At 31.4% G+C, this 14,988-nt stretch overlaps 1 protein-coding gene across 4 annotated transcripts in view; it reads right to left on the reverse strand.

Moving 5' to 3' along the window:
- LOC108912632 (chromodomain-helicase-DNA-binding protein 7) overlaps window positions 1-14,988 on the reverse strand; it is a 102,486-nt gene that overhangs the window by 42,516 nt on the left and 44,982 nt on the right. For 3 of the 4 annotated variants that reach the window (XM_018717928.1, XM_018717926.1, XM_018717927.2), the window contains exons 4-5: window positions 9,664-9,753; window positions 7,646-7,867 (exon numbers count right to left, since the gene is read on the reverse strand). In XM_018717928.1, the coding sequence (XP_018573444.1) occupies window positions 7,646-7,867; window positions 9,664-9,753 (312 nt within the window). The remainder of the gene's footprint in view (window positions 1-7,645; window positions 7,868-9,663; window positions 9,754-14,988) is intronic. The other variant, XM_018717930.1, reaches the window with a different exon arrangement.

The raw sequence follows: 14,988 nt of genomic DNA on the forward strand, positions 1-14,988 counted from the left end.
TTCCCCAAGTTGAAGTCCCACCCCAAGGGAACTCATCATGGCGGCGTACAGGAAGTTAAAGAAACTGTAACCGTGGTGTTGAACGGGTTAACTTCAGAGGATTACCAAGGGTGCTTCCAATGGTGGGAGCAACGTTGTAATCGTTGTGTAGTTTGGAGATTATTGTGAACCTACCATATTATTATGTGGTAGGTTGCAACTACAGTGAGTATAGCAGATGAAATAAAGAAAATTCATAGAGATTAAATAGAGCGAAGGGTCAAGCTCGATGAAAAGAGAATTTGTAAATGTAGAAATAGATGCGAGTGACGTAACAACTCTCAAGCTGAACCTTGAGCTCCATTCCGATGAATCTATAATAAATTATCTAAACCTTGATATCCATTAGCCGAACATGACTGACTTATTCTATGAGGCTGTGTCCTCGTGTGCGATCTTCCGTGTCGTTCTGAGGAACTTCAACATTCATAGGAGCACTACCAGGCACGCCTCAAAGTCACTTGCGACTCAGGCGCCCCGACAGTATGGGGTTGCCCACCTGAATTTCCTGAACATGTCTATGATACGAGCGCCGACTCTAGGTCAACAGCAGGAGGAGGATGTTATTCTACAAAGGCTAGATGACGCAGAGTCACTTTGAGATATACTATTAATATTAGTGACAAAATATTCATCAAGGCTGGCGTTTTATAGATAGTCACACTTTTAGTAAGACAATTAGACAGAACAAGAAAATACATCTAAACTATAAAAATGTTGAAATACAAGGGTTCCTTTAATTTTTTGCCTCGTTTTTCACAGTGAAAGGTCACAGACAACATGTAAATATCAGAAAATATGCCTTTCCTGTTTTGTCCAGCAAATTTGTAAAAATATTGAATAATTGTGATTAAATGTGTATGTTAATAGTTTCCTAAAAGTTCTACAGATATACAAAATTCGCGAAATATATGAAGTAAAAATATGCTTTATTTCTCCTTATTTTGAATGTATTCTCGGTTGTCTTATACCCTGAAGAAACTTTTTATAACTGGTACAGTAAAGAGATATTGTTTCTAACTTGCTTAGATTTTCTAAAATGCTGGGCAAAATGTTGTGCATATAATCGCCCCCTTAATGTTATATAGAAAGTATAGAAAAGGATAAATATGTACTTATCAAAATATGAGTAAAATAACATTAACTGAGTTTTGAATGTGCTTGATGGGGCGAGATAGGGTTAAAATGCCTTTGTGATGAAAATCACTACGTACATTACTTGCTTTTTCGTTTCTATTTCACAAAATGCATCCTATTCCCCTTAAGGACGAGATTTTGTACAAAAAATATCGCCCAGCGTGTCTCGAAACGGGACCCCGGCAAGTGCTGCTCTAGCGGCCAACGCTTCAAGGTGTGTTTTTCCCAGCCAGGACAAAAGGAGGTCCCACAAAGCGCCTACACCGGCCGCATTTGCGGTCGGGGTAGACGACGGATGGGGCCCACCTACGAAGGCTGTCCAGGCCTACACGAGATGAGGCAGGATAAAGAGGGATAATCCCCCTCGATCCCAAATCATTGAGGCCAATTTCTAGCCATGGAATAATGGCGTGGTGTGTTTTTTAACCGAACGAGGAACAGAGAAGTCTAATAATTTACGCTGGACCGATATTCGCCCGATTTTTCAGGAACGGCTCCAGTTTGTGTACATACAATCTTATAAGGAAAGAGAGTAAAGATTTTATTAATCAGTAATAGATTTTAGAGGACAATAATATTTTTTTTATTAAGTAGGCAATAATTTTTGGTTAATAAGCTTAAACAATCTTATAATTACTATTCCTTCATTATAAAAGCAGAAATAAAATTTAAAATTACATGTAGTTTCTTCTTCAAAAGTGACCTTAAAACACGTATAACATGGAATAGTTAACAGTCTAATGTTTATATTTTCACATTAACAATCCGATAATGTAAATTAACTGCTATTTTCAGTAAAAATATATACCTAACCTAAATTATTTTTTTACTTTGGCGAGTCATATTAACTTAAAAAACACTGCTTAATTACTAAAATATATAGAAACTTATACTAAATACGTTTGGAGAATAATATGTATAGGCATAAAATACAGGGTCGGAAAGCCCCCATGGTTCATCGGCCGTTACATGAGAACGATAAAGAAAGTCATAGAAATCCATGCGATAGAGAAAGATGGCTATAATGAAAGCGTCTAATAGTCACCGCCCATTCCACAAATAAGAAGTGGATCTTATTTGTGGAAGGGCGGAATGGGCGTAACGGCCGATGAACCATGGGGACTTTCCGACCCTGTATATATAAAATATTATTGTATCTATTTAGTCCATTGAAATGAAGGCTGAACCTCCATTTTTTCCTCTGTCCATCAAACCTGGGCGCAAATATGTTTTCGACCCTCAGGAATCCGAATCCGCAAACATTTTTGACCTAGGTGGTTAGGCAAGGGGTCAAAAGGCCAAAAAACCGTAAAAAATAAGTTTTTTCGCAAATATCTAAGGCAAATATCTAGTAGCAAAAAAATAATTGCACCATCGTGTTCACAAGGAAATATTACATCGATTTTATACTATTGCTTATTAAAATTAAATAAATTTATGTCATGTTTTGGACAATTACTAAGCAAGAGAGGGGAAGGCATTTGGGGAGTACACGCACGCTACATGTATCAGCTGACTCAAAGCTGACAGCTCTAGCAGGTGCGCTTCTTTTGAATATAATGCGATTTCAAATATAATTAGCCTGCAGTTATAGTGGATCTGAATTCAATTGCCAGATACACTATTTTTTTTGCTACTTACTTTAATTTTTAAATGGAAAACCAAAAATAATACTAATGAAGAACAGAAAAAAAACTTTTTTAGAACGAAATACTTATTGCAAAAATGAAATATAGTGCTCTGAAAAATCGACTTGTAAAGCTTATTCTACAAATACTTGTTCATAAAAAAAGTCAAAATTTGTATAAACAATTGTTCCCAGAATGACAACTTTTTATTTCTTAATTTTGAAGACTTTTAAGGAATTGAATAATGAATAAAATAAGTCTAGTAGTCCGGGCGAATTAGTTTTTTTTTTTTCAAAAATCGGGCCTACTTCGAATTTTATGGGTTTAAAATTAAATAAAAAATACACAGAATAAAAGCCTAAATTTGTGTATTTGTAGAGGTCGAGCGTCATATTGTTTATAACAAAAGAAAATAAAATAATTGCTTTTTTTCAGTTTTTCACTTATATCTCCGAAAATAAGCCTCTAATCGACATGAGGTATATTTATTGATTTTGTTCCTAAGGAAATTTGCTACAAGGGTAGGCTTTTGCGAAAGTTCACAAATTCTGGTTTAGATACATAATAAAAATGGAGTTGTGGGTAAAATGTTGTCATTTTACTCGAGGACACAAATTATATAATTATTAATAAATATTAATCTGAAAATTAAATACAAATGATCCTAGGTGTCCGTTCTAGTGAGTGAAGTAGTTTGGTTATTGAGCCTGACCTAGTTCTGTCGTAAATGCAATATATTGACAGACTAACAGTATGGTTAAAATTGAGGTACTTTGGCATTTATTTAAATTATTCTTCTGTTCTCATAAGCATTGAAATTTATCTCATTCACTAGCGGGAACCATTGCGAATACATTGATATATAATAATATTCAATTATGTAGTTTCTTCGATGATTTGTGTCATCTGAAGCTCTGTTACACGGTAAAAATATACATACTAAATCGCCCCCTTAAAGGAATTTCATCATGTTTAATAGAATATACTGCGGAAAAAGCACAAACTTCATTCCTTAGGCACAAATAAGTAAAAAATTATATAAACACTAATTCTGAAATGCCTTTTTCCAAGATTAAAAAAAATATATATGATTTTTTTTATATTTAAATGTGTAATGATAGGTTTCCAAAATTCGATACAGCAATTACTGGATAAATACAAAATAAAATAAGTCGAACACTCTGTGTACTTAGCACATATTCATGGTGTTTATAGTCCTATATAGAGATCTCATTAAAACTATTTAGTCGGTTCATAATTTATTATTTCTTCCCCATAACTTAATAACAATAATTGTTCCCGCACGTGGCGGGAAAATTCCTGTCATACCCATGGATGTTTGTGATTGTTAAGGTGGAAGGTAGTGTAAGTTAATAGACAAAAAGGGCCAAGCATGGCCCAATTGCTGGTAAGCTTCATGACTACCTTTTTTTTTTTGGAATTGTGTAATAATGATTATTTTGTTTTGCAAAAGAAATTAGTGTTCCAAAAGAATTATATGTTAATACAAATAAATAACTGAATTTGAACAAGTTTGATACCTACATAAAAATATCAAACAAAAATGGTCTTTCGTTGACTGAGAACTATGATAGGTGGTTTTAGTTTTCAGCTCAACTGTTCTAAAGCAGGAAACTGGAACTATAATATTTTAATGCCTAGTCAGTAGTGGCAAATCCCAAATGAGCTATCAGCACTTGAATATAAATCTATTCTAGTATATGTACCTTAAATATGTGTACACATATTTTTAACTGTGGATATAATTAATGATGTAAATGAGCCCACAGACAATTATTTTTTAATATTACAAATATTTATGGAATATTTTCTAAAATTTGTCCCTAAGTGGTTTTATAATAAGTACATTAAAATTAAATTATGCATTAATCATAACCCTAATTTTAATTTCTTAACGAAGAACAGCCTAAACGATTTAAAATTAAATTTCGGTGAATTAAACTATAGTTAAGTTTGAAATTGCAAGCAAATGTAACAAAAATACAATTAGTTATTGAAAATAAGGTTCTTAGAGCCATTTTCAAAATAATGTAAAATGTTAAGCTTTAGTTTTTTGTGAGTTAAATAATCTTTTGAGATGATATGAAGAAACTTTGAAATATCTTCATAAAGATGTTTATGACCTCCTTTTGCTCTTGCCATTCTTATTTTTGTCAATAAATAATTTCTGCCTTATACTGAGCTTTTACTGTGAAATGCACATCTTACAAAATGTGTACACCAAATCGTAATTTGTATAACTTTTCTTTAAAATTTCTTACTTTTATGTTCAATTAACCACATTTCCTTGAAATTTGTAACAAATGTGCACTGAATGTATTGGATAGTTGGTTTTTGTCGTATTTATCAACTTACATTCTTTTGCAATATTTCTTGCACAGAAAATACACTTTTAACATCATTTTCACTATTGTGTAAACCCCATATTTCACTCGAATACACTAAAAATATAAAGTGAAGACATTTAAAAGAAAAACACCATCCGTGAATATAACAAATTGACACATGACAACCTGACCAACCTAATAAAACATAATTAGATCAGTTCAATATGTTATTTTATTTAAACAAAATCAAAATATGTATTCCTCAATTCAAATTTACCTAATACATATTCTTTTGCATATCATAATCAATTTTTTAAATTAATGTTTAATGTGCTGTGAGGTTATGTGTTTATTATGAACACCAAGGAAGTATTAATTTTTGTATTTTAAATATATTTTATTTTAAAATTTCATACTAGTAACTGAAAAGCAGAAGTGCCAGAATGATTTTTACTTTTACTTTAATATTATTTACACGTCAAAATATGAAATTAAAAGGGTGAGCATTTAAAAAGATAATAAACAATTTTGATATTTTTTTCTTTGTTCCTGGAACTGAAGAAAAAAATTTGCTAATTGGCTGCATGTCAATGGTTGTGCTTGGGAAACGTGTGTAGGCAGTAGATTACCGAATCTACACAAATTCCATGACGATACAAGACCACGAACATCGAAAAGGCATACTTATAATACTTGAAAACTATCGATTTACTAATAATTAGATAACTATGAAGCTAGTAATAACTATTTGGATAAGCCCATTACTTATAAATTTTATTCTCGTAAAGAGTCCAAACTAATAAAGTACAATAGTATTAAATTTTATTTTCAATAAATTTATAGTGCTGTTTAATTTGAGAAATTATTTTCAGTATTATTTCATAGACAAGACTTATAAATATTTAAATCTTGGCTTATATCATCAATGATTAAAAATACTCTTAAATGCCTTTCAAAATTATGCTAAGAAATTGAATTTATGATTTGTATTCTGTATATTTATACAAGGTGCAACTTTGCAGTAGGTCAAAATTGAATATTTATTCATACAGCAGTTTTAAGGTATGGTGTTGAAGCTTTAAAAAAAAATGTAGGAATCTTTAAGACAGAGAGAAGATATCTGTAAATACTGATACATTCTGGACATACTTTATAAAATTACTTATAGTTGTTTTACATTGACAATTTATTGATCAATTAATTGATGAAGTCGCTTCATCAAGAAATTTGATCAAGTGTAATGCACCAAATCTGCTGTCAAATAACTTCATGAATTTATTCATCAAGTTCTTGACGAATTAGAGCATGTTCTAATTTTCGTCAATTTCTTCGTGAAGTTCGGAAGTACCAACACAACAGATTTCCAGCTTCAGATCAGTAATGAGGCTATGTTATTGGAATATGTAAATAATTGTGTGGTGTCCTACTGTTTTGCATTTTTTTTACTGATTTGTTACTTACAAAAACTAATATTTATATAATATGTGTCAGAACGGTACCGCTGTTGTATCACTACAATTATGAGTGGAAAGGTGACATTTTTGAAATTTATTTGCTTCTTTGATTCATTGGTAGAACTGATTCATACATCAAAAAACTTGACAAAGTCTGTAGCAGTTTAAAACCACACTGTTTACCAATAAATTTGTGAATTAATTAATGAAGAACTTCGTCAATTTATTCATCAATAAATTGTCAATGCAAAACAGCTATTAAGTAAATTTTCTGTTTATTCAAACATGCCATCTCAACAAATTGCTAACTTCCAATGGTATGCCATAATTTTTGTGAAAAAACGTAAACAGTATACCTCACATCTAAGACACTAATTTCAATTAATTAAGTCTTAACTTTGCTTACGTTTAATGGCATTTTACTCATGTATTTTGTACAGAAAATGTTGCTTGTTTAGATAATATTTAGAAGCAACACTTTTCTAAAACTTTAATACGCCATTTCAAAAAATGAAGGCCTCCAGGGCAAATGTTTATATAAGAAAACATTACATTTAGACGAAGGAAAAACACCATAATTTTTGACAAGTCAGTGTTACACTCTGCATAGTGTGTTTCCCATTTTGAAATGAGTGATGTGTTATTTATCATTGTAACATGTAGTCGTAATGGGGTTTCCCATACACAAATAAATAAAAAAAAAATTAACAAGGAAATATTATAAGATACTGAAATTAGTTCTACATAAATTTGATTTATACCATTACCTTACCTGCAAATATCTGGACAAAAATTTTCATGCATTAACACATAATATAAATCTTAATATTGGGCAAGCTTATGTAATGCAAATGAAATTTAAATAACCATGTTATAGCCTACGTAAAAACTAGTTTGAAACCGCTTTAAAAAATAATTTAACAAAAAAAAAATGATTTAATAATTAATTTTATGATTTTCAAAGCAGTTTGGAAAGACGGTTAGTACAAAGTCAAAATTAACCTAGAGCAATCGCAAATGGCTCTAGTGGACTACTTACAGTGCGGGCGTAGGGGGTTGCGTGTTAGAGGTTGCCATCTGGAGTTCACGATCGGAAGGCAGGCCACAACGGGACAGGAAACATAGGGTGGGGTCGACACGCATCGCTGTATAATTCTCATAGCCGTGCTTCCAAGTGCCAATCAGCAGAGACTTGTCACATTCCGAATCCCACCACACGCTAGGTAATTGCTCCGTTACGGGAGGGTATATCGGCAGGGCACTGTGGATTATGTTATGCCAATTGTCAATTTTGATTTCTTTTTTATTAGTCAAGTGCACATAAAGGCACAAATTGTATGTTGAGAAATTTCATGAGAAGGACTCTTTATGACTTGAATTTTCTTACCAGTTACAATTTCACTTCTTTTTTACAAATATTTACTTATAATTTCCCTAGAGCAATGATTTTTCCTAAAACTTTAAATTTAACTAATTTCATGAATGACAGAAAATATTTGTGAAATTTAATATTTACAGCTTTTCAATATACAAGTATTTTTTTTATAACATTAACCTTAATCACTAAAATATGTATGTTCGTCTTTAAAAGAAATTGCATCTATATGACAAGCAACAATGGCAAAAATATAAAGAGAAAACAAATAAAAAATCAATATACAGTGTAGGAAAGTACCGATGGTCTATCAGAAGTTATGTGAGAGCGATAAAGTAAGCCATATAAATCCATGTGATAGACAAGGATGGCTATAATGAAGGCGTCTAATAGTCAACGCCCATTTCGCCCTTCCACAAATAAGAAGTGGATCTTATTTGTGGAAGGGCGAAATGGGCGTTAACTATTAGACACCTTCATTATAGCCATCCTTGTCTATCACATGGATTTCTATGGCTTACTTTATCGCTCTCACGTAACTTCTGATAGACCATCGGTACTTTCCTACACTGTATAGGGTTCCCACTCATTCGTTAAATTATATATATATATTTGCGTGACATTTATTAACCCAGTACATAAGTATCTTTATATTATGCATATATGATGCTGATGTCCAGTTACCAAACTAACAATAACAAAGTCAGGGAAAAAATTTGCAATTGAAGTAATTAATTTTCCATTACCATTTGGGCTTTTTAATATGAATTTAGTAAAAGTAAATTGAGAAAAATTACTATAAAAAAAACGCAGTAGAGAATAACAGACAAATGATGATTATTTATTATAGTACAGAGAACACAAGCGGTAAAACTGAAAATGGAACAAAATGTTTTTAATGGGTTATTCTAAATCAAAGAAATATATTGGCCTGCAAGAATTTTTCTATAATTTTTATAAATTTATAATTTAAATTCCAATTTTCAAGGTCTATATTAATTTTCAACTTTTCCAAGGCGAGTAGTGGAAACCCTGAATATTAAAACTTTTTTAAATAAAATTGTAATTTTATTTAATCATGATTTTTCATACAACTTAATTACTAAAAAATATTTATATAGTTTAGGTACTGACAAAATTGTAACTTTAAAAAATTCAGAGGTCATAAGAGTCCTTAAATGGAAAAATAATGCTCTAGAATCTTAATTTTTTCCTAAAAAAATAATTTGGTATCAAATCAAGTGCCATACCGTCGTCACTTCTCAGTGTAAAATTATAAAGGGTTGGGAACCAAATGACTGGATGTAGATTAGTGTTAATAACAATATATATGTTAAAAATAAGCAACAAAGCTGTGATATATGACTTATAAAATAGAATAGTCTTTATAAAATAAATGTATTGAAGAAATTGATACTGGGCAATTCAGCTAAGCACTAGCATGACTTCAAAGCAGAATCATGCATAATTGTTAAATAAAATAAAAGCAAGGCTCCCAACGATGAAAAACAATTTAGCCAAGATACAATTCCAAAACTGACTTTTCTATTAGTTGAATTACAACATAGTCTTACCTTTAGTAGTCTACAAAGTAAATGACCCTTACAGATTTTTTTTGAGAATAAAACCAAGATGTATCTTAGCTAGGGAGTTATATTTACTGTGGATAATAGAAATCTTACCTTGCGTGAACTCCATCAGCAATATGTTGTACCAAATCTCCAATAATTTCATGTTTGATATAGTATAACATCCGAACTCGTAAGAGTACCCTGTAATTAATTTAAATTTATTTATTTTAGAAATATGTAACATGGAAATTATTATTGAAGTATTAGTTCAGATAACTATGAGAAAAGATAATTTCATAAAATACCTACGTATTTTCTAAATTAGCATGGAGCTCATCACATTTGCATGTTCAAAAAATAAAATTGAAAGAAAATTTATTTTAGATAAAAACAAAAATCAAAATAAAAAGGAGCAATAAAAAAAATATGTAAATCTTAGTGTATCCAACTTATTCCAGAAATATTTGTTGAGACAGATTTCCAAGAAAACTCCTGCGTCACTTTCTTGGAATTAACCGCATTCGACTGAGGTAGAAAGACATTGGCGCTGTGGCATTCACCGTTCATTCGGTTGAAATGATACGGGCTCAAGTTAAAAACAACCTAGCAAAGAAAATGTTTTATTTAAATTCTATCTCAACAAATATCGGACTGACTGTGCATTATTGAAATTATAAATAATACGGATTCCAATTGAGCTGAACATCTATTCGACCATTTATATTTTAAGTAACAATAATCATAATGTGCTCTTATAATTAATTGTATGTATTATTAAATATCACTCTTAGTTTCACTTTTATATGTACAGGCTGGTCCATTTTCGATGGGAATTCAGGGTATTTGAGAAACTACTAAAGATATGATAAATTTGATACGACGTTCTCGAGCTCGATTTTCATGGCAAACCCGACTGTCAAATAGGAAATTTGCTATCTTCATTTGTTTCTGAGTTACAGGGCGTTTCTCGTTACTGTCACATTTTTTAACATGTCTGTATCTCAACTATTAAATAAGTTAGAGTTGAAGTGAAAATTGCTCAAGACTAACTCATTAGCGTAGAATTGAATGCCTGTATTAGATTTTTAGTAGATCTTAAGATTTCGGAGTTATGACCCAAAGTTATATTTTTTTAAATGGAAATCATAGTTGACCATGGCCTAAAAAAATTGAGATTTTTTTTCACTTTTTAGTAATATATCACATGCTAGTTATTTTTACAAACACGGGAAATAGGAATAAGAAAACTATAATTCTTACTTTTACGAAAGTCATATCTGTTATAAAAATATGACGTTTATTTTAAATGCACAACATATACCTACTCGTGTGATAATATAATACTAACGAAATTTTAGGAGATAGGTGGATAGGAACAAACAGACCGATCAGATGGCCAGCTAGGTTACCAGATTTTTTTTTTTTTATTTACCAAATGATGTCTCAGGGGATGCAAGCATCCATAACAGGCATTATAGTTTTTTGGTTCACACAATACAATGTGTTACAATTTAGAAGAAAGTATTCTCAAGATATAAGACATTCAGTACATATACCACGTACACATCAATTCACATTTACACACACACACACACGCACACGCACACGCACTCGCACTCGCACTCGCACTCACACTCACACACTCACACACACACACACACACACATATATATCTATTACATGACAACATCATCTACATTTACATTGACATCCAATATATACTGCTTCATACGTTTTTTAAAACCTTGTAGGCTAGGGTTGTTTTTTAATTGAATTGGAAGTTCGTTATACCAATTTAGTGGTTGACAAGTAATTCTTTTGTTCCCAAAATTTGAATGAGTTGTTGTTATATGATAATTTCGATTTATTCTAGTATTACACCCATGTATTTGATTATTATGTGTAAGTTTTATATCGGTTTCAAGGAGTTTATTCTGTATTTTGTATACCAGAACGATACTTTCGTATGTTGTGGTTTCTCGTATATTCATTATTTTTAGTTCACTATACAATTGTTTGGTATTAGTACGGTTAAATTTGTTAAAGAGAGTTTTTATAAGTCTATTTTGTGCTACTTGTAGGTTATCTAGATCCTGTTCTCTTGCCCTCCCCCAAAATTGTGTTAAATAGCTTAGATGAGACTTAACATGAGCGTTGTAGATTAGGTATTTTGTGTTTGTATTCAATCTAAATGAGAATTTTCTGACATGATAGCTTAATTTTCTCAACTTGTTACATAATTTCTCAGTGTGTTGTCCAAAATTTAGTTTATCATCAATAGTTAGCCCAAGGTATTTCATATGTTTGACTTGCTCTATTTCAATATTATAAATTTCAAGTGATAGATTATTATTTGTTTCCTTTGGGTTAAAGATCATATATTTACATTTGTTTTCGTTCAATTTTATATGATTTTTGTCAGTCCATTGGCATATTTCATCCAGATCCTTTTGAGCTTTTTTGTAAACATCCCCTAGCCTACCAGAGTAGAACAGTGCCGTGTCATCGGCAAACAAAGTTATTTTGCCACATAAACTATTATCACAAAGGTCGTTAATATAGATTAAGAACAGTACCGGTCCCAAAACCGAGCCTTGCGGGACTCCACTTTTTACCAAGAGTTTCTCACTTTCCACTCCGTTCACAACTGTCATTTGAATTCTGTTTGTTAAGTAGTTAGTAAATAAATGATGAGCTGGTCCTTATATTCCAAGTTGTTCCATTTTTTTAAGAAGAATTTGATGATCTACAACATCAAAGGCTTTACATAGGTCAAGAAAAACAGCCATTACTGTATTTTTATCGTCTATTTCCTTGTATGTGTATTCAAATATATTTGTTATTGCTGTAAGGGTGTTTTTCTTTTGGAGGAACCCGTTTTGTTTGTTACTTATAAATTCTATGTCGTATAGATATTTTACCAATCTTGACTTTAGAACAATCTCATATATTTTTGCAAAAACAGGTAGAACTGTTATTGGTCGATAATTGTTTGGGATGTTGTGGGCTCCTGCCTTGTGGATTGGTGTTACTCTTCCTAGTTTCAGTTGATCGGGAAAGTCACTGTTCTCAATACATGTATTTATTATAGTACTAATGATAGGCGCTAAGACGTCTACTAACTTCTTTATTGTGCCTGCCTTTATCCTATCATATCCCGGAGATGCATTACATTTTAGGGACCGTATAATTTTTTCTATTTCTTCGGATGTCGTTTTGGGGAGAAACATCGATGCTGTCTGCCTGCGATTCAATGTGCATTGTATGCCTTGTTTTGTTGGTCCTTGTTGTTTTCCAAACGCTTTTGCTACACTCACAAAATGGTGGTTGAGAGTGTCAGCAATTTTCGTATCATCTTCTGTATCTGTTCCATTTTCAGTTTTCATTTTATTGATCTTTTTCTTGTTATCAGTTTTTACTAGGTCATTAATAACACTCCATTGTTTGTCGGATTTGAGGCCGTTGGACTTTTTCCTTTGGGGTTTTCTAAAAGACATTATATTTATAATTCCTTTTAATAATATTTCAAATATACATTTAGTGAATGCTACCCGAAACGTTGCCAGAAGATGCGTGAAATGTGTGACAGTTGAGGGACGGCAATTTTAACATTTAGCTATCATTTTTGAAAGTTTTTATTGATGTAGGTACTTACTATTGTTTAATTTACGTTTAATATTGTAACTTCAAAAATTTGAAAACTGTCTTTTATTATCTGTAATATATATTTTAAATAAACGTCATATTTTTACTACAGATATGAGTTTTGTAAAAGTAAGAATTACAGTTTTGTCTGTATTTTCATAGCCAGCCATATTAAAATGTAAAAAAGGATCGAATTTGTATATAAAACACCCCGTTTTTTCTGTGTTTGGAAAAATATCTATAGCATGTGATATATTGCTGAAAAGCAAAAAAAATCTCCATTTATTTAGGTCATGACCAGCTACGATTTCCATTTAAAAAAATATAACTTTGGGTCATAACTCCGGGATCTTAAGACCTACTAAAAATCTAATACCAGCATTCAATTCTACGCCAAAGAATTAGTCTTGAGCAGTTTTCACTTTAACTCGAACTTATTTAACAGCTGAGATGCAGACATGTTCAAAAGTGTCACAATAACGAGAAACGCCCTGTAACTCAGAAACAAATGAAGATAGCAAATTTCTGATTTGGCAGTCGAGTTTGCCATGAAAATCGAGCTCGAGAACATGGTGTCAGATTTATCATATCTTTAGTAGTTTCTGAGATACCCTGAAATCCCACCGAAAATGGACCAGCCTGTACATATGTATGTATATTTCGAAACTGTTAGACGACTGTCTAAGTTGAAGAACAAAATCTTAAAATATGCATACCCGACTATATTTTAAGATTTTGTTATACAGGGTGGTCCCGAGGTAATGGGCTAAAATTCATGGGTAGATTCCCGAAGCAAAAATATTGCGATTTAGCCGAACTTACTTTAGTACAAAAGTTGATAGTTAGAGATACAGGGTGTTAAATGTAAAATATTATTTTAGTTTATTTCCATTTATTTCTTAATAAATGCAAATATCTATACAAAATTTTGGGGTATTGGGTTCTTTGGATAGAGGAATTGAAATTTGTTCACATTTTGGTTATAGTTCATAGAGGGCGCCAGCTGGCGTAGATTGTAGGTGTTGGAAACAACATAACTTTTTTGTACTTTAAAGTATCTCATCTTTGGTATCAAATTCTTATTTTCCAACTTTTTTTACACAAAAAAGGTAGATTTTATGAAAGTAGCTGTCTCGCACCGTTTCCGAGATATTTGGCTTTGAAACTTCCAAACAATAGTTGAAATAATTAAAATAATTTAGAAATGTCAAAACAAGGGTTTATTTAGAATTAAAAATTGTAATGAACAGTAAAATAGTAAACATTAGTAAAAAAATATGCATTTTTGACAATAATTGCTCAGAATGTCCACCTCTAACTTCAATACATTTATCAACACGTTTATTAAAAGATTGTCTTATTTTAAAGTATAAATCCTTAATGTGAAATGACTTTGCAGCATTTAAAACCTGCTACTGAAGTTCTTCTCAAGTGTTTATAGTTTCTCCATAAACAACTGATTTTATGTAACTCCAAAAACAAAAACCTTGGCATTCTATCTCACATTTATGTATAGGAGTACCTATACAATTTAATTTGTAAGCTAAGATGTAATTTTAATAAGACACGAATAATACTAATAGAAATTAGCATACAAATGACAGCAATAAGACAAGTGGAAGACGTCAATTATTTAATTTTCGTCCAAATCCTACTTAAGAAACTTTACCGCTAAATTAATAATACCTGTAGGTACTTAATTGTAATTTAATGCAACAGCATTGGAAGTTTCAAAGCCAAATATCTCGAAAACGGTGCGAGATAGCTACTTTAATAAAGTATACCTTTTTT

This window comes from Anoplophora glabripennis, unplaced genomic scaffold, assembly GCF_000390285.2.
Source record: "Anoplophora glabripennis isolate ALB-LARVAE unplaced genomic scaffold, Agla_2.0 scaffold815, whole genome shotgun sequence".
NCBI classification, from domain to species: domain Eukaryota; kingdom Metazoa; phylum Arthropoda; class Insecta; order Coleoptera; family Cerambycidae; genus Anoplophora; species Anoplophora glabripennis.